This window comes from Eublepharis macularius, chromosome 1, assembly GCF_028583425.1.
Source record: "Eublepharis macularius isolate TG4126 chromosome 1, MPM_Emac_v1.0, whole genome shotgun sequence".
Taxonomy (NCBI): Eukaryota; Metazoa; Chordata; class Lepidosauria; order Squamata; family Eublepharidae; genus Eublepharis; species Eublepharis macularius.
This window is the reverse complement of record NC_072790.1, coordinates 179600627-179625978: the sequence shown is the minus strand read 5'-3', so window position 1 is coordinate 179625978 and position 25352 is coordinate 179600627. Positions and strand designations below refer to the sequence as shown.

The following is a 25352-nucleotide window of genomic DNA, read 5'->3' as shown; positions in this document are numbered from 1 at the left end:
CTACTGAGTTCATCCACTCACCTAAGGCATCTACGCAAGTGTTATCCCTCAGGATCATGGCCACATCATCTATATATCTCCTGTAGTAAATAATTTCCTCATAAAAAGGATTCACTCCTGAATTCAAAAGGTACGATTCCTCCAAGTCTACCATATATAATACTGCAATGCTTGGGGCAGCGGGACACCCCATGGCGACTCCCTTACATTGGAAGAAAAATTGATCCCTAAATCGAAAGTAGTTTTTCTCCAAAATAATATCTAACAGTTGTAACAAAAAATTGGTGGGGGGGGGGTATCGGAGGTTCTAGCTAGAAGTACCTTCTCAATCACTGATCTGGCGCCCTCATGTGGAATCGACGTGTACAATGATTCCACATCCATCGTAACTAGGGCTGCCTCTGCTGGAATTTGTAACTGCTCAATAGATTTAATCAGTTCAGTGGTGTCTTTGAGATAAGAGGCCGTTTGCTGGACAAGCGGCTGCAACATGTAATCTACATAAAAGGCCAAGGGTTCCAGAACAGAATTTGAACCCGAGATGATAGGACGCCCGGGGGGTGGAAACTTATTTTTATGAATTTTAGGTAACACGTAGAAAACGGGGGGGGTGTGGTGATTCATTTATAAGATCCTTGTAAAGGGTATCAGTTAAGGTCCCAAACACTAAGGCTTCATCCAAAACTACTTTAATTAGCCTTTGGATGTCTGGAAGTGGATCGTTCTCAATAGGAAGATAATGATCAGCATTGTTTAACTGGCGTTCTACCTCTTTAAGATAGTCAACAGTGTTTAACACCACAACGCCCCCGCCCTTATCGGCGGGTTTCAAAACAATGGACAGGTGGGCTTACTTGTATTATTCTTCGCATCACAACATAAGTCTGATCAGGAACATACCCTTTGGTCAATTCTTGCGGATCAAACGCAACTCCACTGATAGGCAAGATTACGATAGAGAGGCGGTTAGACTATAGAGGGCATTTATTGAGAGGGGTTATCCACATAATGTAATTAAAGGAGCCAGATTAAAAGCCAGTAGGGTTTCTAGGCGTTCTTTATTAACCTCCACTGGAAAGAAAGGACTCAGCAGCATGGCATGGTCCATTGACTATTCTCCCTTAGCCATGCCAATCGCTAAGATCGTCAGACGCAATTGGCATATTATTCAGAGTATAACTGGTTGTGCTCAACCTCCTGTCATTGGATTTCGGAAATCCAAGAGTATAAAGGATTTAGTGGTGCACTCTGATTTTAGGAAGACCATGCCCTTTGCCATGACCCAAAGACCAGTTGGCCACTTTAAATGTGGCCATTGTAACATTTGTCAGTTCTCTGTAAATGTGGACGCTATTAATCATCCAGTATCTGGGAAAAAGTTGTTCACAAAAAGTTTTTCCACATGTAGTACCTCAGGGGTAGTTTATGCCATCAGGTGTACCTGTGATCTGCTTTACATTGGCAGCACCATTCGACCTGTGAATCTCCGGATTCAAGAGCACATGTCGAAAATTAGGAATGTTGCTACTGAGGCACCACTCACTGAACATTTTGTAGCACATCACAAAAATGAGCGAGAATTTTGTTACACTGTACTCCAAGTTTTAGACATGAGAGGGAGCAATGTAGATCGTAAAACTCTCCTTCGTCTGGAAGCCAAATGGATTTTTAATCTCAGGACTGTGGCACCCAGTGGTCTCAATCAGGAGATAGATTTCACTCCATTTTTGGTATAATGGGATTTTTCACTGGCTTTGCTGGATTTTTGTTTCTTGTCCAATTTCTTCATTAAGTTTTGTGCATTGGTGCTATGTGCCCTTTAATTTGTTGGGGCTGTCTCTACTAGGTATGCTGGGCGTTCTATTTAGGTTACACCCACGTACTAGGGTTTGCAGATGGATGGAAGAAACCACAGCTAATTTGAAACTGAGAAGAAACGTTTATTTCCTGTCTGCCGGCCAGCAACTTTTATTTGTTATGTAGAAGTACATGTTGAAATGGTAAATACTTTCACAAAACAATTTCATGATGTTGTTACATTCTTACTGTTTAATTAGGGCTCACCATGTAAAGTATTGTGTTTTGTGTGTTTTCAGGAATTTATGATTTTGGCTGCTGAAGAAGCTTAATTTTGTGCGAAACGGGACAAAGTATAGCCTGGCAAGCCCGTTGCCATTTTCCCGTCGGGAGTAGCCGAAAAACCCCAGTGCTCTCCCCTTGTTTTTGTTTCCTTGCCTAATTCCTGTTGAAAGCAGCCGCCAAGTCTGGGCGATTTATTTGGGAGTAGCCGAGAAATTTGAGTACTCTCCCTTTGTTTTTTTGTCCTTGCTTAATTGCTGTTGAGAGCAGCCGTGAAATCCGGGCGCTCTCCCTTTGTTTTCTTTGCCCATGGCTTTTTTGTGCCTCTATTACCAATACAATTGAAGCAGTTCAATATGGTCTGTTGACTCGTTTTTCGACGTCTCTCCTTTCTGTGCAATTCAACAAAGACAAGTGGCTTTTTTGTGCCTCTATTACCATGTTGCCAAGTAGGCCCCCTCCCCTGCTTTGAAGCCTGCTATGAACTGTGTTAAAGTTTCCTGCATTACTGTTTCACTGCTACACAAAGACTGCTTTGCACGCGTGTGTTCTGATACACGTGTCAGTTTCCTGCCTGCGTGTCAATTACCTTGCTGCTGCAATAGACTGTGTAGTTTACTGACTCCATGTTTGGCTAACTGCACTAAAGGACTCTCTTTCTGGGCAGCCCTGCCCTGACCTGTATCTGGACTTCCCAGTGTGTGTTTGGACTGTGTTACAAATGTGCCCCGTGCCTGCTTTGCCATCTGCCACGGACCGTGCCTGTTCCCTGCTTTGGACTGTGTTTTAAAGTGTTGTTCCCGCTGCCTCCATGGAAGCCTGCCTCATATGGGCCCAAGCCGCTGCTAGCAGCCGGGCGCCAGCCGGGGAAACCTCCAGCGAGCCTGGCTAGGCGCTCCCTGGTCAGTTCCCGCCTGGAGCCTCCCGCGAGCCGGTCGCCGAGCTTGTCCTCGCTATCGGGCAGCCTGCTATCCAGCCCCAGCTATGCCCAGCCGGCATCCATGTTCTCAGGCACCCAGAAGACCCAGAGGGAGAAGACTGCTTTGGGAAGCCATTTCGGCGAAGCGGACACACCACGTCCGCAGCGAGAGCCCCTCGCCCCGCTCTGCATATCTTAGGAGCCGCCCCGGAGAAGGAACTAAGTGCCGACCATCCCAAGCACTTAAAGAATGCATCTCAAAGAAACCTCCGCATTCCAAAGCTGATGACATCAGGACAAGTCCTGTCCGCTGGAACATCCATTCAGCCCACTCGGATTTCCCTCTCCCTCTTTTGTCCCCTCTTCCTGAGGTGTCACTTATCACAATCTGATTACCAAAGTGGCCCATCCAAGCCATTCAGTGACCCATTAGACCCTTTGTTTTAATCTGTGAGAACCACCAAGTACAGCACCAGCCCCAGGGTACGTTTTGGGGTATTTAAGCTGGTCTCCCAGACCACTCGGTGCTTAGGCCATTCCTATCCAGACTTCCTTGCTGTCCGTCTGTGGTCCCAGTGCTGGCATTGGGCCACCTCGCTGTTGTGTCTCTGCTTCGCTTCAGGATAAGTGAGTATTCCCCCTATCATCGTTGGGAACCAGCTAATGCGAACGTCTCTGTATTTCCTACTCTGTATTTCTTAGACCTTGTATGTTCTTTGTATGATTGTGCAAGCTAGGCTTACGCTACACTCAATACACGTGTTTGGACCTTACTCTTTGTCTGCCTCTTTTTTCACTAGAGTGTCTGGGATCGGGACCTCCGTAAACATAGGTTATGATCCTCGCTTAATATTAATAGTTACAGACTGCTACAGCTAATTCCCCATTATAATAAAGAGCAGTTCTGGTAACAGTTTACTGGTGGAGAATGCGGGCATAACCCGGTTCGTGTGAATGCACGTGAGTCGACACGCGTGTCTTCAGCGAACTGACTTAGAGGAAAATTTTCCAGACCTCAGTGTAAAGAGCGCAATTTAGCTCAGGGAATTAAAGGTGTGAGTGTGTGTGGCTCTAGCGAGCATTTCTATCTTGTGGGTTGGCTTTTCCCCATTTCCTCCTTCAGCCAGCTTTGGACTACTTGCCTTTTGTGGTGCACCGCGAGGCCCTCCAGCCGTTATAACCGGTGTACTGTGGGTGAGAACCTCTGAACTGGTGAAGTTCCTGGCCACCTTCCGGGCCGCCTAAACGCGTCTATGTGGGTGGGATCCCAGAAGTAGGCTCTATAGATATATACCTCCTGAAGCAGCACATATAAAATTCTCTTCCGCCCTCCCCCGTCTCTCCTAAGTCCGTCCAAACCCCGTTCCTGCCAGCACTTAGGCTTCAATCCCCGCTCCGGAGGAAACGTGAAGGGATCGTTAGTCCGTTCAGTCAGTTTAGCTTTGGGAATCTAAAGCCAGGTTCCTGAAGCCCCGCGGCAGCCGGCCGCACCGTGCTTAAGAGTTTTAAGTTAGACTCTTGGGCGCCTTTCCGCTTGCGAGTTTTAAGTCAGACTCGTGGGCGCACCTCGCTTGGGAGTCAGTGGGACTCTTGGGCACACTTTTGCTTGAGAGTTAGTAGGACTCTTGAGCGCTTCTCCGCTTGGGAGTACAGTAAGCTTTACTCCTGAGCAATTTTGCTTGGGGACGTGCAGAGGCAGTCCTTGAGCGCTTTCAGTCTTTTGGTTGAGGCTTGGAGACAGTCTAACCGTTTGTCTCTGAGCACGAGGCCTGGGGACACTTTGAGTTTAGTTCTTGGGCTTAGAGAGCTTGAGAGCATTTGCAGCTTCTGAGCAGAGGCTTGGGAGCAGTTCTGGTTGCCTAAGCAGAGGCTTGGGAGACCCCTTAATTGCAGTTCCTGAGCAGAGGCTTGGGAACACTTTTTGGTTTTCTGAGCGCATAGGCTTGGGAGACCCCTGAGCTTTGGTTTTCCGAGTAGAGGCTTGGGAGACCCCTGAGCTTTGGCTTCTGAGCAGAGGCTTGGAAGCACTGAGCGTTTTTGGTTCTTGGGCTTAGAGAGCTTGAGAGCACCCTCTGAGCCAGTAAACTTTTCCTGGTCCCGTGGCTTGTAGGCAAGCTTAAAACGGGAATAGGAATTTCTCCTTCTCCCCCGGTGGAGAAGAACCGAGTGTAGGACCCTTAAAAATACCCTTGTGAACCTAAAAGTAGAACCTTAAAACCCCCTGGTAAAAACCCTTGAGGACCTGAGGGAAGGATAAACCTCCCAAAAGGGACATAGAGAGGAAGAAGTTGTTAAAACCCTTGAGCAGCTTTAATCGCCCCACCCCTGGTTGTCGCTGATCCACTCTTTAACCTCCCCCGAGATCAGCCTTAAACTAAAAAGGAAAATGTACCGGGCAGCCCCCACCGTGCCCCGCCTGGAGAAGTGGCTAGTGAAGAAGGGAGATTGCCCTTGGGAAGCCGGTTCCTTCAAGGGACCCGACCCGCTCCAAATAGTTAGAAGCGCCTTCCAGGATTTTTGCGAAAAAGAGAAACCCAGGTCAAGTAAGAAGGATAGGTATGGAGCTTGGGCACTTTTCACCGCCCTACAGGACAGCGTGTCCCTAATTAATAAGCTAAAGGTAGCTCAGGAAGAGCAGGAACAGGAGATAGAAAAGCTAAGGAGAGAAAAGAAGGAACATGAGGAAAAAGCAGCCGAGTGGCGTTCAGAACGCGTTAACTTCATGCTGGAGAAGCAGGGACTAGCCGCTGCCCTCCAGGACGCCCAGCACAAGGCTGAAGTAGCCACCGCTCGTGCCGATATGGCTGAGCACGCAGTAATTGAAGGTCAGGAGAAAATTGCAAAGTTAACCCATGCTGCCCAGTTCATGGCAGAGCAGAAAGTCGCAAAGATAGCCGCAGCAGACCACTCCGCTTGTAAGAGGGAGCTAGAGGCCCTAAAACAGCATCTGGGAATGCAGCAGGCCGTAATTTCCGCCGTGCATCCCGCAGCCCTCTTGGCCCTCCCCGAAGGTAGTACCGACAACTGGTCACCCCCTTCGCCCCAGCCTGCGGAAGTCCCACAGCCCCTCCACCCAATAGCCACCAAGGAAATTGTATCCATGGACGAGGATGGCAGGAAAACGGACCGGGTCGTTAAGGAAACCCGCAATTGGAGGCCCGATGAGCTCCAAGCCATAGCAGACCGCATGGGACCCCTAAACCGAGACACGGCCATCCAGTGGTTCACCCATGTGACCACCTCCCAGCCCTCCGCTAGTGGTTCCGATGTGGCCCAGCTGGCCCGCCAATGCGCTGCCCCTGAAATAGTCTCGGCCCTCAATGCCTATATTTCTAACCGAAGGTTAGCCACCCGCAGTCAGTACGGAGCAATTAAAGAAATTTGTGCATTCCTGTGGCCCACCAAGAGTTTGAAAGCCCTGTACATTGCGGAGTCCCAGAAACCTGGAGAGGACCCAGAGGCATACTTAGCTAGGAAGCAGCTTCTCGCTGAGCTAGCAGACGAAGTGGACCTAGATGCGAGCGATGTACCCGACTTTGACGAGTTAGAATTCAGGAGAGCAGTCTTAGATGGACTCAATAGTACCACCCGCCTAGCACTAGCAGGAGTGGAGCCCGGGAGCATCTCATGGGGAGACCTGGAAGCTCGCATCAGAAGCATTGCTGGCCTGTTGCGAGAAACCGGCGCCATCCGCCATGTGAAGCCCCCGGCCTCTCGTAGGAAGGAGAGCGAGCCGATAAGTGCAGTCACCTATGCCAATCATGGCCCCCACTCTCAATACCGACCACAGGGACGCAGCCCGTATCCGGAGGCAAGGGGAGGAATCCTGAGGGGAAGGAGCGGCAGCTTTAACCGGGGAAGGGGACCGAGGGACTACCGCCCGGGAGTCTCCTTTGCGCCCGCCCCGAGTTACAGTTCCTCCTCCTCCCAGCAAGGACCCCACGAGCCCCGACTACAGGATGCACCCATAGCCCCTTCCCACTCGCGAGCATCACACCCGTACCACCATCAGGTCTACCCGCCTCCAGATCAGTCTAACGCTTGGGGAGCATCGCAGGGCGACCATGAGGGCTACCGGGACCGCGGCAGCACGCCCCAGTCCAGGGACTCCCTCCGTTGGGAACTTTGGATGCGCCTCAAAAACATTGGAGCGAACATGGAGCTCTTCGACGGAAAGCCCACGTCCGTTCTAATGAAGGCGATCATGGAGTGGGAAGACCAGCAACAGCCCCCAGTACCTCCGTCGGCGCCCCCTTTGCCGCCAGACCCTCCCTTCTCGAGTCCCCCGATAGCTGCGGTTCGGGAACGCCCGAGCCCCAACAACCCCTTTAGAGGAAGCGCCGCTTCCACCGATCAGGGTGCAGGATCAGAATAGGGTTGCCCCGAGTCCCAGTCTCCCTCCGTGGGCATAGTTGCCAAACTAAAGCCGGACACATGGGGGAGACCGACAGTGAAGGCAGGGATCGGGACTCCCGGGGAAAAGAAGAAGCCTGCCACCCTCCTCATAGATACCGGAGCCTCACTTAATATACTCCGGCCCACCTTAGTCACAAAGGGCACCCAGACCCCCACTACCATGCAACTCGCCGGTTTTGGAGGCGGCACGCAGGAATCCCCGGTCTGGCAGGATATCCCCCTCTCCGTTGGGAACCTGGCCACCCGGATTTCGGCGTGCGCAAACCGGGGAGAAGACGATGGACTTTTGGGCATGCCATTTTTCCGTGCCGAGGGACTGACCATTGACTTAGCGAACGGGCTCCTGTGGCGCATCCCGGGAGGCCCAGACTTTGTTAATGCGGTCCATCTATGCGCAGCCCTCAAGGCCCCCCTTCCTCTCGCCCCCATAATAGGAGACCCCTGGGTTCAGGACTTTCCCGAAGTGTGGGTGACTGACAAAGCCGAGTGTGGGATAGTGAAGGGCGCCTGCGTCCTGATTGAAGGAAAGGACCCCCCTCCCCAAAGACAGTACAAGTACCCAGCAGAAGCTGAGGCAGGGATAGCCAAGACCATAGAAGGACTCCTTGAGTGGGACGTCATACTCCCGATGCAGTCCATCTGCAACGCCCCATTGTGGCCAGTTCTGAAAGCAGATGGAGTGACCTGGAGAATGACGGTCGACTTCCGTGCCCTGAATGCCACCACCCCTCCAGTTGCCCCGGTTGTGGCCAAGTACAATGAGATCCTAACGGCCATTGCCGCTGGGTCCCGGTTCTACTCGGTCATAGACCTGGCCAATGCTTTCCACTCCATCCGGTTGCATGAGTCTTGCTGGTACAAGTTCGCGTTCACTTTCCGCGGCCAGCAATACGCATTCAAGCGGACCCCCCAGGGATTCCACTCCAGCCCCAGCATTTGTCATGCCCATGTAGTTCAGATGTGGGAACGCCTCCAACCCTCCTCGAGGCCCCACGTACTGAGCTACGTGGATGACATTTTAGTCCACGCCCCCACGGAAGAATTAGCCCGCCAAATCACCAGGGAAGTCCTGGAACTCCTCCGCGAGACTGGGTTCAAGGCAAGCAGGGAAAAGGCCCAATTGGTTCAGACCAGCGTCAAGTACCTGGGTCTGACCCTGGGACCCGAGGGTCGCACCCCGGACGCCCAGCGAATGGAGGTCATTTCCAAGCTGCCTGCACCCACCGATGTCCCCTCCCTCAGAGCCCTTCTAGGAACTTTTAACTTTTCCCGAGACTTCATCGAGTCCTTTGCAGACAAAGCTCGCCCCCTTTATGCTCTCCTCAAGAAGAACACTCCCTGGGAGTGGGGACCGGAGCAACAGACAGCCTTAGCCGAGCTCAAGCGCAGCCTGGCCGCAGCCCCGGCCCTAGCCCATCCAGATGTAACTCAGCCATTCTTTATCCAGTTAGCAGTATCAGACAAGAGCATAGGAGCCACGCTCACCCAGCAGCAAGCAGGAACCGCTAGAGTAGTAGCCTATGCCTCTCGCAACCTAACCGCAGTAGAAACTAAGTTTAGCCCATGCGAGAAGACATGCCTTGCTCTGGTTTGGAGTCTGACCCATTGGGAATTTATCATAGGAGGTTCACGTACAATAGTTCAAACCACTCACACGCCCCTCAAATATATCCTATCGGGAAAAATACAAGACGGACAAGTCTCAAACGCCCGCATAGCACAGTGGACCCTGGCCCTGGTCAACCGCGGAGTAGAATTTAAAAAGGAGACCACCGAGCCTCCAGCCCCTTATGGCCTACTGGTAACCGGGACCGAGCACGAGTGCCCCCTGGACCCGCCACCACAGGTTGCCTGGCCAGTCACTTGGGGAGTCCCGCTAGAGGAAGCCCGACAGAACGGCTTCACATGCTGGTTCTGTGACGGCTCCTCCTTTCACGTTGGAGGCTCCCCTCGGACAGGCTACGGCGCCGTGCGAGTGAGCGACGCCCATACCCTCAAAGGTCCAGCCCGCCCCCATTCCAGCCAAGCGGCTGAGGTGCAAGCGCTTCTGGCGGTGCTTGAGTTTGAGCCCCCAGAAAGCCCACTTGCCATTTACACAGACTCGGATTGGACGGCCAAAGCCGCCACGGTCTGGCTCCCGGTGTGGCAGAATCAGGGGTGGAGAGCTAGCGATGGGAAGCCCGTAGCCCACCTACAGCTATGGCAGCAAGTAGCAGCACTCCTCCAGTCTCGCTCAGGCCCAACGCAGGTGACCCATGTCAAGGGACACCAGAAGACGAACTCAGAGACCGCTTACTGGAATGACCAGGCAGACCTTGCAGCCAAGGCAGCCGCCACTGAAAATGCTCCCCTACCGGAATCTGCCACCGATTGTCCCCTCCGCCCTGTCACCACTCGGGCACAAGCCCGCAACCAAGCTCAGGGAACCGCAGGAACACTAGACCTAGCACAACTGCAGCAATCTGACCCAGAAATAACTGACCTCCTAGCCGCAGGAAGGGATCAGACAGGGAGACTCATGATCAGAGAAGAGGAAGGCATAGTTTGGGCAGTAGATGCAGCCGGCGAACGCCATTGGGTAGTGCCATTGGAAGTTAGGGCTGACTTAATTCAGTTTGTCCACGAGCAGGGACACCGAGGCAAGGATCTGACTCTGGAAAGGGTAAAAGAGGTTGGTTGGTGGCCTGGCATGCGCACCGAAGTAGCGCAATGGGTAGACAACTGTCTGTCCTGCGCTATGGTCAATGCAGACCCCACCGGACCTAGAGCTCCCCTCCAGCATCAGAGAATTGATGGACCCTGGGCTCGCATACAGATTGACTTTATCGGCCCCCTTCCCCCCACTGCTCGCGGCAATCGCTACTGCCTCACTGTCATAGACCCCTTTAGCAAATGGGTCGAAGCGTTTCCGTGCAAGCGCAACAATGCAGCCACCACAGCCAAACTACTGTTCAACAATGTCTTTTCAAGATGGGGCATTGTGCGAGTCATGGACTCCGATTTAGGCTCACACTTTATCGGAGAAGTTACACAGGAGCTTTGTAAAGCACTAGGCATCCAGCAACGGTTCCACATAGCCGGCCACCCTCAAGCTTCGGGCGCCATAGAAAGAACCAACCGGACCCTCAAGGAGGCTCTCCGCAAGATGGTTCGTTCCTCCGGGAGAGACTGGGATGAAAAACTCCCCATAATCCTAATGGCCATTAGAGGCACTACCGCAGTTCACGGGCTCACACCCCATATGGTAATGACAGGGCGAAGAATGCAGCTCCCGGAAGCCTTCTGGCTAGATACGCAGCTCCCTTCCGATATGCAGCCTGTAGTGATTAATGATGCTTGGGTCCAAGACCTGCTCTCATCCATACACGCCGTCCACATGCAAGTGGCCCAGAAGTTGGGCACAGCTCAGAAGGATATGGACCGCAAATTGGGATGGGTCAGGAACCCCAGGCAGTGGGAGGAAGGACAGCTCGTTCTGTACAGGAAGTTTTCGCAAAAGGCGCACTCACTAGCAGCCAAGTGGCAAGGCCCAATCCCTATCATAAAAAGAGTCTCCCCAGCTGTCTATCAGGTAGCCATCCAGAGAAGGACAGGAGGAACGTGGCTAAAATACTTTCACGCCTCTCAGTTAAAAGAATGGAAAGGGAAGCCGCTGCAAAACGCCCCTCCTGTGTATGACCCTGGGGGAACCGCCACCAGCCCAGCCCCCCTCTGCCCAGTGATTCGTCAGATATCCCTTCACCCTGGGCCAGAGATACCCTGTGTCCCCCTAGACCAGACCTTTGTAGCGTTAGTATAAATGAAACAGTAGAATATGTAGATGTAGATGTGAATGTCAAGAGTTTTTCCAATTCTATTCTTTAACTTCATTAGGCGGGCCCCACAGTTGGGATCCTTGGGGAAGACACGGCAACCAAAGCCAAATAGGACCACCACCGAGAGTGATTCTTAATTGGATTGTAAGCCGCATGTTCGGGAAAAAATTGCACAGGCAAAAGAGATTTGCTGTGTGTGAAAGTGGTTGGAGAGGCTTTAGCCCAGGGTGCATACATTCTTTCGAACATAGTGGAACCACCAAATAAGGTGATCCCTGTATTCGAAAATATATCACCCGCCGTGCTGGTGAAGATCCCGCATCTACGTAGATTCGGGGTCTCACCTGCCAGACCCACGCTTTCGCATGATGGTCGGCTTTGGCTTTGAGGGCCGTGCCTCCCCTGGAAAAGGTCCCCCAGATAGCCCAACATCCCTCTTTTACTAATGTTCATATCCGTCACGGTGAGTTGCTATACGGCGCCACCGTCCAGTACGCTTTAGTGCAAAAGTAAAAGACCCGCCAGTATTTTGTAAATATGTTACCGCTGGAATATGTTATTGGGGTGCGTTCGCCACGCACAAGGGGCAGCGTGCCTCATTTACATAGCCAGGATCCCCTGCGCCAAGATGACCCCAGAATAACCCAGTCCCAGTGGCGCCGGCAGATCTCGGCCGCCTCCGCCGCTTTTCGATAAACGCCGCCGAGCACCTTCGGCTCCACTTCGGCCCTTTCCGCCAGCAGCCGCCCGCCCCACGTAATCTTTTCCCTTGCCCGTACCGTATAAGGGAAAAGAAGGGGGGGAGGCATATTGAAGTTTTAATGAAGCTCTGCCAGGCCTTCCAAGGGAGGGCAACCCGAAAGTACCCCACACCCGTATGCTTCTTGCTCCGTGTGTTTTTCTTTTTTTACTCAGTGCATTTTTCTTTTGCTCAGTGTATTTTTCTTTTTGCCCGGTGTACCTTTTTCCTAAACCAGAAAATGGGGCCTCCCGAGGGAGTCCCTCCAAAAATTGGTTGTCCTGCAAACATATGACGAAGGCCTATTTTTGAAAATTAGAACGAGGGCCCCCGTCTGCAGCAACCCTTATAGTTAATGGAAGCCGCTCTTTAGTTTTTTTCGTTTTAAAACGGCAAGGCCAGGCCGAGCCGGACCGATGGCTCTCAGCCCGCAAAGTAAAAATAGCCCGCCACCGAGCAAGGGGCACCTGAAGGCCACATAGCCTAGGCACCCAGGGACCCCTGGGGCGAGTTTGCATAATCCCGCCTAACGCACAGCCGACCCTCGCCCGACGCAAAGACGTCCCCCCTGAAATATACACGCTTTAGAAAGAAACCTTCGCACAGGAGTTCCCCAGAGCAACAAGCTGGAAGGCTCGCTTAGTGCTCTGGGACTTCTCGTTCGAACCCCGCTTAACATACAGTGCTGGCAGAAATACGCCCTCCCTTTTCCCCCCATTCCGCTTTATTTTATTTTGCTGCAACCAACTCAGGGAACCTGTACTTATATCCGCAGGTTTCCCCAGGATATTTTCGCCACAAAAAGGAAAAGGAAGGCCAGGAGATGAGGCACCTGGCTACTCTGTGTTTGCTCGTGCTGGCAGGCACCCTAATAGAGGGACGCCCGTCCAAATTAATGCCCTACCCACACTGGAGATGCATCAATACCCTGGCAGGGAACGAAATGATGGTCTGCAAGGTTGTGCAGCAGAGCAATATGACCACCCCCACGGATCGCACAAACTTCCGCAGTTGCGAAGAGCAGTGGATCCGACCCCCAGAGTTTGTTATTTTATGTGTGGGAGTAAAAACTCTGTCCCAAGAATTAGTATGTTACTCGCCTACCGATACAGTTTCACCTCTCGCTCCGATTCCATGTATGTTTCTTCCCCGTATCAGGCCAGCCCCCACCGCAGTCCCGGTGGTAGACAAATATACCACCCCTGCCAACTTCGAAACCTCGCCATTTGTCACTGAGGCTTTCGGACCATACTGTGAAGTTATCTTAGTGTCGGCCGCAGTATGGAAGGCAGGAGACCCCTTTAGAATGACCATCCTACTAGGCACTACTACCACTGAGTCTGCATCAGTCATTATCATGCCCCCGTCAGGTGCAGTCCTCTCCTTTGCTATAGAGCGCTGGGAGAACCTGACCTGGATTGTAAAAGAGGAAGACCTAGACAAACACGGCCCACCCGATTGGATACTGGTTCAACAGACGCCCGAATGCCAAACCAAGCCCCTAGTAGAGAAATTTCACCGGCTTGGGCTGCTCTTTGTAAATTTGACTCACGAACCAGGCAATTATTCCCTGCTGATCCGGACCCAGGAGACCCACACCATCCAAATTGACCCTTTGATTGCTAGCAATGAACAATTAAGCCAAGGCGGCACGCATATAGTGGGCTCCCATGTTTTGAAAACTGACATTCGAGAGAAAGTTCTAGTCCGCCCGCAAATGTCTTTGAAAGAGATCCGCATAGACTTAGCTGAGCTAAATATAACCCAGAGGCTGCCGCAGTGCGCTCCCTATCTGGAGGCCGGTAGCAAGGGTTGGAATGCATGGCTACAACTGTGGATCGATCCCTCCCCCTCTCTCTCGCGTACCAGACGAAGCATTGCCGACTGGACTGCTCCTGCAGCCGGAGGCTTAGCAATCATGGATTCGGTCAACATTGAGACTCTCGCTAATAAGTTTGCCCATGTCACGACTAGCATCTCTGACTTAGGTAAACCGGTGGTGCAGTCCCTAAATTCCATTTCAAATGGGCAACACGAGATCAGCTCCATTTTAGTTAACTGGGAGAGTCAAATTGAAAGAGATTTTTCTCTGCTGCTCAAAGGGACACAGTCTTTTGAACGCAACGTGTCAATAGCCATGGCATGTATGCAAGCCCAACAATTAAATCAGGCTGTGGCCATGGGGCTAATTCGGCAAGCCACGGACGGGCACTTGCCCCTAGAAATTAAAAGATTGATTATGCCCAAATTGTCACCCATAGAACTGGAGCTTGAATCCTGGTGGTCTCTTGTAAATTCCTCATTCTCACCGACCACCCAGGAGCTTAAATTATTTTTATTAACGGCCAGTGCGCACGAGTCATTCCATGTGTATCCAGTCGTGCCTCTGGGACTCCAAGTCAGCGGCACCGAAGTCCTCTACGCTCGCCACCCCGACCATTGGGCCCGCTTCACCCCGACCGGATGGCAGCTCGTCAGCCTCCAAGGGTGCCAGCATCGAGACCAGACCGGCTTCATCTGCCAGGACCAAGCCTTTGCACCTCATCACCCCTGTGTAGCCCCGCAAGTCGACGCCCTCAATGAGTGCCCTTTCGAGGTCGTCCGGGAGAACAGCTCCGCTGTGGTCTACCTTGGGAAAGGATGTGCCTGCGTGCGAACGGCCTGCGACTTTGTGATCCTGAACTCGTTCCAGCTCAAGCCCGTGATCCCGGGAGTCAATCGCTGCTTTTGCAACCTGTCTTCGGTGGCAGCCTGCGACTTCACCTACACGGTACCGGTCTGGACCCAAGAAGAGATCCTGGTGGCACCCTCCATCTATCGTTATGTGAAGCCCATTCCCCTTGGCATCGGTCTGGAGCTAATCCATGAGCTCCTGACCCACCCGCAGCTCCACCGCACCCTCCAGAGCATCCAGAGGGACGGGGACACCACTGCTTTGGTTGTGTCCCACAACGGAAAGGAGATTTTGGATCTTGCCCAGCGGATTAAGACCACCGGCGAGCATTCGTGGTGGGAAATCCTCTTTGGCTGGAGCCCCACTGCCACTGGAATTTACAATTGGGCTTTGCACCCGATCGTTGTGATTTTGGCCTTTCAAGTTTTATTATGTGCCTCATTACTTTATTTGGGCTGTTGGAGCCGCCGACAGCTCCAGCAACTCCAGCTGTCCTACCGTTTGGATCATTACAACCCCGACCTCCTCTTGCCCTAAGGGTTGTTCTTGGCGCCCTCCTTTAACCCTTGTTTGTTTTATTGCTTGTGCTGGTATGAACTATGCTTGTATTTTATTATGTGTACGGATCCTGAACCAGCCCCATGGACGCTTTGCTGCCGGACACCGCTCCGAGGCCCTCTTGTGGACTAGGGGGGGACATATTACCCTGCCTCCCAGCCCACGGCCCGTCTCCAAACGACCGCCAGCAGCGCCACCTCCATGAGGACTAGAACTGTGTGTCTGAAGCCCTTCTCGCCGCCTGCCGACCCTGCTCTGCGGATTGACGCAGACAGCAAGGGGGGGTGGAAGTGTGTTTTGGAACACATGGACTAAGTTTGCTTGTTTCTGTAAATATGCAACCCAGTCCAGCAGCTGTACTGCGGACTGAGCCGTCTGTGATCTTTGTTACTCTATTGTTTTATGAATTTCTTCCCATTGCTTTCATGAATTTTACTCCCATGAATTTAGCCCCGAACTAGTCCCTCCCTCTATCTATTGCAAGTGCGCCCATGAACTTTATCCCAATGAATTTGATTTTAACCTTTTGAATTGCCTTCTTAACCCAACTCCCTCCGCCGAGGCAGTTCTAGTCTACGAATTTGATTTTAGTCCAGCCATATTGATTTGGTTTTTAATCGCAGAGTTTATTTTTCTGCCCCCATGAGCCCTTCCGCCGCCTACCCCTCATGAATTGTTTCCACGCACTTGCTTTTACTCTTGCTGCTTTTATTGGTTTTAACCTCCCGAATCATTGCTTTTAATCCTACGTATTTATGTATTTATGGTTTTAATTATCTATGAATTGTTCAATCTATGAATTGTTCAACCCTTGATGAATTGGTCTATGCCTTGCTTGCACATTTCACTTTACCTTGTATGAATTACTTTTAATCCTACATTCATGAATTGAACCATGAATTGTCTTTGCTTTTAAATCTTATGCCTATGAATTGATCCATGTATATTAATTGCCCCTGGTTTTTAGTGCTTTTAACCCATCATGAATTCCGTATGAATTACCTCCCGCCATGAATTGATCAATGTACACAAATATGAATTATTGCTATTTATATGCATGAATTGCTCATTGCTGCTCATATCACCATGAATTGTTATTGCTTATGAATTATTACTATTTATTCTGACGATTGCACTTAGCACACCCCCTGGTGTGAACCCAGAGACCTGCAGCCCATTGCCTGATCTAAATTGCACTTATTCGGTTAGGTGGTTCTCCAAACTAAATTTTTGAGTGACGCCTCCTCCCCCTTCCCTTCCCACTCCTTCTTCGCTCGAAGCTCAACCACCGGACATTGCCGACCACCTCGCCTTTGAAGTCAAGTTCGGAGACCCGCGCGCCTGATGTCCCGGGGTCTCCGAGGGGGGGAATTGTTGCCAAGTAGGCCCCCTCCCCTGCTTTGAAGCCTGCTATGAACTGTGTTAAAGTTTCCTGCATTACTGTTTCACTGCTACACAAAGACTGCTTTGCACGCGTGTGTTCTGATACACGTGTCAGTTTCCTGCCTGCGTGTCAATTACCTTTCTGCTGCAATAGACTGTGTAGTTTACTGACTCCATGTTTGGCTAACTGCACTAAAGGACTCTCTTTCTGGGCAGCCCTGCCCTGACCTGTATCTGGACTTCCCAGTGTGTGTTTGGACTGTGTTACAAATGTGCCCCGTGCCTGCTTTGCCATCTGCCACGGACCGTGCCTGTTCCCTGCTTTGGACTGTGTTTTAAAGTGTTGTTCCCGCTGCCTCCATGGAAGCCTGCCTCATATGGGCCCAAGCCGCTGCTAGCAGCCGGGCGCCAGCCGGGGAAACCTCCAGCGAGCCTGGCTAGGCGCTCCCTGGTCAGTTCCCGCCTGGAGCCTCCCGCGAGCCGGTCGCCGAGCTTGCCCTCGCTATCGGGCAGCCTGCTATCCAGCCCCAGCTATGCCCAGCCGGCATCCATGTTCTCAGGCACCCAGAAGACCCAGAGGGAGAAGACTGCTTTGGGAAGCCATTTCGGCGAAGCGGACACACCACGTCCGCAGCGAGAGCCCCTCGCCCCGCTCTGCATATCTTAGGAGCCGCCCCGGAGAAGGAACTAAGTGCCGACCATCCCAAGCACTTAAAGAATGCATCTCAAAGAAACCTCCGCATTCCAAAGCTGATGACATCAGGACAAGCCCTGTCCGCTGGAACATCCATTCAGCCCACTCGGATTTCCCTCTCCCTCTTTTGTCCCCTCTTCCTGAGGTGTCACTTATCACAATCTGATTACCAAAGTGGCCCATCCAAGCCATTCAGTGACCCATTAGACCCTTTGTTTTAATCTGTGAGAACCACCAAGTACAGCACCAGCCCCAGGGTACGTTTTGGGGTATTTAAGCTGGTCTCCCAGACCACTCGGTGCTTAGGCCATTCCTATCCAGACTTCCTTGCTGTCCGTCTGTGGTCCCAGTGCTGGCATTGGGCCACCTCGCTGTTGTGTCTCTGCTTCGCTTCAGGATAAGTGAGTATTCCCCCTATCATCGTTGGGAACCAGCTAATGCGAACGTCTCTGTATTTCCTACTCTGTATTTCTTAGACCTTGTATGTTCTTTGTATGATTGTGCAAGCTAGGCTTACGCTACACTCAATACACGTGTTTGGACCTTACTCTTTGTCTGCCTCTTTTTTCACTAGAGTGTCTGGGATCGGGACCTCCGTAAACATAGGTTATGATCCTCGCTTAATATTAATAGTTACAGACTGCTACAGCTAATTCCCCATTATAATAAAGAGCAGTTCTGGTAACAACCAATACAATTGAAGCAGTTCAATACGGTCTGTTGACTCGTTTTTCGACGTCTCTCCTTTCTGTAGTTTTGGACCGTTCCCCTCGTTTTTCTCCTTTGTTGAATTGCATCCTATTCACAGCTGCCCACTTCTCCAGAGTATTCAGGTCTTGTTGAATTTTAATTCTATCTTCTTGGGTGTTTGCTACCCCTCCCAATTTGGTATCATCAGCAAATTTAATGAGCAGCCCTTCCACTCCTTCATCCAGATCATTGATAAAAATATTGAAAAGTACCGGGCCCAAAACCGAGCCCTGCGGCACCCCACTGGACACCTCCCTCCAATCTGATGAAACGCCATTGACCACCACTCTTTGAGTGCGGTCCTCCAACCAGTTCCCTATCTACCGAACTGTCCTATAGTCTACTCCACAGTCTTCCAGTTTGCCCATCAGAATGTCATGGGAGACCTTATCAAAAGCTTTACTGAAATCCAGATAAATCACGTTAACAGAGTTCCCCCGATCCAGTAAGCTGGTCACTCGATCAAAGAAGGAAACCAGGTTGGTCTGGCAGGATCTGTTAGGAACAAAACCATGCTGACTGCCCCGGATCACTGAGTGGTCCTTCAGATGCTTACAGATTGATCCCTTTAAAATCTGTTCTAATATCTTCCCAGCAACAGAAGTCAGACTGACCGGCCTGTAATTTCCCGCGTCATCCTTCCTCCCTTTCTTAAAGATTGGGATAACATTCGCTCTTCTCCAATCTTGTGGCACATCCCCAGTCCTCCAGGAGGCCTTGAAGATGATGGACAGGGGTTCTGCAAGTTCTCTGGAAAGTTCTTTCAGCACTCTTGGGTGCACCCCATCCGGACCAGGGGATTTGTATTCATCCAGTGCAGCCAGATGCCTCTCCACTACCTCTCTGTCAATGTCAATTAGCCACTCAGGTGTCCTGCCACATTTTCTACTATCTCTAGATGTGCCTGAGTTCTTCAGGGAGAAAACAGAGGCAAAAAAGTCATTAAGCCTGTCTGCTTTTTCTCTGTCCTGCATCAGAGTTTCTCCATCTACTCCCAACAGTGGTCCAATTGCCTCTTTTACCTTGCGTTTGCTTCTCACATATCTGTAGAAGTTTTTCTTGTTGTAGCAAGACCTCCTGGTCAGACCCAGCTCGTACTGAGCTTTGGCCTCTCTGATGGCTGATCTGCAGTACCTAGTAACCCTCATATACTCCTCTTTAGAGGTCTGTCCTTCTCTCCATTTCCTGAACATTTCCTTTTTCTCCCTTAACTTATTCTGGAGCTCTCTGTGCATCCACATCGGTTTCTTGGAGCTCTTACCATGTTTCCGTCTTGCTGGGATAGTGAAGGCTTGATCTTGCAAAAGCTCGTGTTTGAGAATGGCCCACCCTTCACTCGCTCCTTTTCCTTCCAGCACACTCCCCCACGGAATGACTCTCATCAAGCCTCTGAGTTCATCGAAGTTGGCCCTACTAAAATCTAACCTACGAGTCTGGCTATGAACTTCCTTGGCTCCCCACAGCAACTGGAGTTCAAGAAGGACATGGTCACTTCCCCCTAAGGTCCCCACTACCTTCATCTCATCTACCAATTCTTCCCTGTTGGTTAATATCAAGTCTAGTATGGCCGAACCCCTTGTAGCTTCCTCCACCTTTTGAAAAAGGAAGTTATCGGCCAGGCAGGTCAGGAAATTGCATGATTCCTGACGCTTTGCTGAGCATGTCTCCCAGCACACATCAGGGAAGTTGAAGTCACCCATAATTACAAGGTTCTGATGTCTGGTGCTCCCAAAGTTTCAGCTTCCAAGCGATATCTGTGCTAGTTTGCTACATCTAAAGCAAAAACCTTGTGGCAGCTTGAAAAACAGCAGATTTATTGTTGCATAAGTTTTCATGGACTAGAGTACACTTTATCAGACACAAGTATATCCACAGCACAGAGAGTGCTTGCTGGCTGAGAACATTGCTGGGATCGTCACTTGCCTGAAGCTCAGCAGAGACGTGTGAGCAACGGCAAGCAGCTCAGCCTCAGTGCAAGTCACAGCCAGGTCTGCTGCGCCCAAGGAGGGTCCATGGACCTAAGGGGGTTCATACCTGATCCTAGACCAAAAATCTAACATGGGAGGGTAGCTCTCTTATCCATCCTGAAGGGCTGTTGAGCAGTCCCAGCACACTACTAGGCCCAGAACAGTCTGTGTTAAACTGACCTAGAATGATTTTGAAGCATTCTTTCTTTTTAAAAAGATATCTACTAGTTTAAACAATCTTGACTCGCTTCTATTTCACTTCTACTATTCATCTATAATAGCACAACTATTCTATTAAACTCTAAACAAAAGGCTGCAGGTCTGAAGAAATAGGGTCCATTTTTGCAGCTGATATTTATCCAAACAGGTCAATAAAACTAGTGTACATTTTAAAGTCTTTATTGTGGCTGTAGGGTATGCTGTTCATTCATGGCTAAAACATTCAACGTTTCAGTAAAATTCAAAAACAAAGGCTATTCTGGAGATCTTTCATACCCTACTGTTTATTTTAATACACAATTTATAAAATGAACCTATAAAATGCATTGCAGAAGCAATAGAGACTGAACAAACACATGGAACTTGACGTGACAAGCACGTGGAACTCGATATGACATTATTATGATCATAGGATTTACATGCTGTTTTATGGCTCTGACATTACTAATATTTAGTGCAGTGAAAATGCCTGGGCATGCTTTGCCATCTGTAAAGATTTGGTAACAAAGGCAGACCACAAGAGTGCACTATATTGCTAAAGGAGGGTGGAGTGCTGAGGAGGAAAACATGTCATATGACATGACATATGATTAAGCAAGGAAATTAATTTGAAGGAAGTTCAGAAGGTAGAGTGGGTGACCGTAAGATTTTGGTTGTTAAAACAATAGCAGACAATTGCTTAGAGATGATAGTGAAGAGAGAGTTCTTGTTACCAAAGCCTAAAAGGGCATTTACAGTGCAATCCTAAGGAGAGTTACTCCAGTCTACGCCCATTGAAATCAATGAGCTTAGACTGGAGTAACTCTCCTTAGGATTGCACAGTTAGTCGACAGAATGGTGTAACTTTTTGACTTCAACAGTGAAGGTGATAGCTGCTCTGGAAAATGGGAAACAGCTTGCAGATTAAGCCATATAAACAGACTCCATCTTACCAGCCATGTATTGTAGCCTGACAGATGTTTGAAAATCTCCTATATTTGCAATCTCTGTCAGGGAACAGAAAACAGGTTTAAAGACTTCTCTAAGATCACTGGCAAATGTGGCTGTTTTGTTGCTTTGGGTCACAGATTGTGCAGGCCAGTAGTGGCTCATCCTCTTGTGCTTTGAATCCGCCTTCAGCCCAGTGTTCTCTATAGTTATGCCATGACAGTATCATAGTGTTGTTCCCATAAGGCATCCCTTGACAATGAAGCCATGTAGAGCGGCACAACTGTAAGGGAATTTACATTGCAAGATAATGGTCGGACTTGATGTCTCAGCTTCACATGCTAGCTAAACCCTCTAAAATTGTTTTTTAGGATTCTATTGTTTTCACAAGAGTAGGTAAAACTAGCTTACTGAGTCTTACATACTAGAATTAAGCAAACAAACATTTTTGAATAAAGAAAATAAAAATCTCTTACACATATTCATGGAAGTGAAATTCAGGACATAGTTATGATATATTGTTTGAAAAATCCACTAGATTTTTCACAAGGAAGGTAAGAGCTTCTATCATGTATCTTTCAAGTATGTATGCTATGTGCTTTCCTTTGTTGGCATTGTAATGTACCATCTCTTCATACTCTCAGAACCTGAGGAGGATAGGAAGGAGGATTTTTGTACTGAAACTGCTGGAGTGAATCTTGTTATGGACAGCATAGTAATATGTGCCACATGAGGCTTTGAGAACATTATTTGAATTTTATATTATATAACATGCCATGTTATATTTCAATCCCAATGGGGACCATGTTGCAATATAAATGCTACTTTTGCAATTAATTCTATTTTAATTTCAGGGGGAAAGAGAATTCTTTTAACAATCAAAATTCTCTTTTAATTTAAACGAGTCACAATATTTTTTTCTTCCCAAGTTTCCCACTGACTTTCTGTTGGATATAAGCTTTCCTGCGTTGGAAATAGTTTGCCACAGTTCATGTTCCAGGCCAGCCCAGTTTCAAATGTAGGATGGCCCATTTTCTGAAAATATGTCAAGCCATTCCCTTGACTAGGATGCAGGTCATCAAAATGAGATGGAATATTTTGGAGACCACAGTGCCTAGATCTGTCGTGAAGATAAATCAGAAATATTTTCCATAGATACACCTCACAGATTTCTGAACCACTTCAAAATGGGATTGCAATTGGCAAGTTGTATACATTCAATTAAGAGGCAAAACAGGCATGTCTAAATGGAGTACAATACAGTGGATCCAAACTAAGACCTGCTTTGTTTTTTAATCCTGTAAACCCAAAAATTTGCTGATGCTAATGATGGTAATTGTATAATCCGTTATCTCCCTGCAAGAGAGAACAGAAAAGAGAATTACAGAGAGAGAAATGCTAATCATGTAATGCAATGGGATGTTCAAATCTTGTTCTTGATTTATGGAAAGGCGTGTAGAAACCACAGACTACTAATTTTAGCTTCACGATTTGTCCAGTTATATTTAGAACTCACTGTTGAAACGTTCAATGGCTATATATTTTGAATAATCAGCAAACTGTTTTGTAATTACATTGTAGACACTAGCTGCTGGCAAAAGAAACACCAAATATACATTCAAAAATAACTTTTTAGATGTAGCAATGCCTACCTTTTTCACAATGTAAGTGCAAAGTGTATTTAACCAATGACAGCAGTAAGGAAGTCTAACAATTCTCATGCAAAATCTGATTCCAGTTTACGAAGTTTGTAACACATCTGAAAAACATCCACAAACATACCCCCCTTCCCTTCCTACAATATCCCAAATAAATTTAGTTTTTTTAAAAATTGTGTAAATTCTGTTTACTGCTACCAAGTCGATGACGTGCAAGCTCAATCAACTCGAGCCCACCGAACAGTTTGTGTTGCACAACAAAAATGACAACCAGAACCACAAAATACCACCGTACAAAGCTGTACAAGAATAGCAGCACAAACACAGCAAGTGTGAACAGTGTCCAGTACAAGAGTGAAATGCACTTCACCACCATGACCCTGAGCTCAGATTTACAGGGGGGGATTCTGCTTCGCCCTGTTGCATCAAAGTATTTTTTGCCTTCATAGAACGAACGAAGCCTCTCTTCTTTCTCTTCCCAGCGTTTCTGACACCAGACTTCCAGATCTTCCCGAGAGACTGGCAAAGATTGTACTGGATATCGGCAGACGTGAAAATGAATTTCTTTGGGGAAGTTCCCATATAAAAGATGCTTCTCAGTTTGAGGAATGTTTTGAGGATATGCTACTGTTATATCATGAATAGCATCAAGGTTATTACCTAGGGGGAAAAGAAATAAGACTGTGAGCACAGCAATGTTAGTATTCCTGGAATTGAGCAACTGTTAGGGACTGTGAACATGTGATACTGTGACATAAAAATACACGAAACTGACTAGAAGGTTCAATTCTTCTATTATGGAGTTCAAGAAAATAGGCTAGGACCACTATAATGCAGCCGTTTGTATGGAGCTGAAATGAATCCGCTTCTGAAAGTTAGATCTAATTCAAATTTCAATAAACATTTAACATTAAATGGGCAAATTATTTTTTTCCTAAAGCAATGCAAAACACTTGTTAAGAAAAAGCTCTAGGAAAATAAAGATAAAATGACCATCAAATGATGGTTTAAAGTAAAAAAGGTAATTATGAAGCATCAAAAGCTTAGACAAGTAACTTAAGTGTATGGAGATATGGGTGGTAAAATGACAGAAGGGCAGAGACCTGCCTATATTAAACTGACTTGCTACTGCGTGCAACCAAACTGCTTCCTTTCCAGTTAAGATGTACAGAACACTTTGGAAAGGATGTCCACTGAGAGGCATGCCTCAGATTTTGAAAACTGTGAAGCCAAGGCATGTATATATTCTCAGTGAGAGAGCTGGACCTAAAATCAGGAACTCATCTGACTACTGGAAAGACTGCAGAATTACAGTAGGGTTGCCAATTCTGGATTCAAGAATTCTGTTGCTCAATGGAGAGTCCCTATAAGTGAGAGGGAAGATCCTAGAGCAGGTTTGGGTGTGAGCCCAGCAATTTTTTTTTGCAGCTCTACAAACAGAACTCATAGCAAAACTTGACTATTTAACTACGATGTATAGTTTTTTAAAAAGTACTTGAGAGGAAAAAAACAGCTTGCCCCTTGTTTTTCTGGCAAGCGCACCTCCCCAATACTTTTTGTCCAGCAACTTCTTATCAGATTGTATTCTTTTTGGGAGATTTTATAAAGTCAGCTTGGTTAATCTAACGTAGGAGCTGAATGCATTGGATGTGACATTTAAGTTAAGTGGTGCCAGCACATTAATTTATTTTATGTATTTCTTGTTCTATTTTATTGTCTGTCTGTTGAAAGCTGGCTGTGTCAGAGATTTAACTTAAAGGTTGTATGGGAACATGGCATTTTAAGGCTGGCAGTTTCAGAAGGATTTTTGTTTTTGTTTTGCATAAAAATGTATATCCCTGCACTATGAGTTATAAAACAGTTCCCTACTTCTCTCATCTTTTCCAAAGGTCTATTTCAGACAGCCAAAGACAAATTTTTATTTTAGTATTTTGATTGCATGCATTTTCTCTGCATTTGTCAACAAATGGATTTAAAACAAACAAAACTACCCTTTAATTACAGCTCAAATCAATTAAGCTTGCACCTGAATATGAAATAATTCTCAATAAAATATAAGCAAATATATATATTTCAGGTTGCTGTAATGCTAGTGTAATGATTTGTGGGTTTATTTGTGGTATCCCCTGGTTCTAAACACCTATGTGCTGATGCAGCAGTGCTGGGCTATTTATCTTATTTCATAACTGTGCTCAATATTATAACCTCAACTTACCTCTCTCTTGCCAACTGAGCACTCTGGGAATCCTTAATATAATTTCTCTCCTTGTAAGACCTTTGGGCCAGGGACCATGCCACTTGTGTGTTGGCACAGCAACAAGTTAACTGTTGTTGCCTCATAATCAGAAGTAAGAGTAATTAATGAATGTCTCAACATTCACTTCTGCAGGATCGTGTACTGAATTTATTCCAGGCTTTAAAGATTATTATTAATATCTTGAACTGGTGCAAGCTGGCTTACAAAGGCTGGGTTTTATGTGACCATAGAGCTGCAACATAATCAATAACAAGAAGCTTTTTCAAGTGTTTCCTGACAGTACATCATGAGTCAATA

At 48.3% G+C, this 25352-nt stretch overlaps 1 protein-coding gene across 6 annotated transcripts in view; it reads right to left on the bottom strand.

Annotated features, from left to right (window-relative positions):
* Positions 1 to 25352, bottom strand: part of LCLAT1 (lysocardiolipin acyltransferase 1) — a 235550-nt gene that overhangs the window by 22139 nt on the left and 188059 nt on the right. For 5 of the 6 annotated variants that reach the window (XM_054979025.1, XM_054979031.1, XM_054979032.1 and 2 more), the window contains one exon: positions 20378 to 23458. The exons of the other annotated variant lie outside the window; for it this stretch is intronic. In XM_054979025.1, the coding sequence (XP_054835000.1) occupies positions 22965 to 23458 (494 nt within the window). In that variant the 3' untranslated portion in view covers positions 20378 to 22964. Of the gene's footprint in view, positions 1 to 20377; positions 23459 to 25352 lie in introns of those variants that run through there. 6 annotated transcript variants of the gene reach the window in all.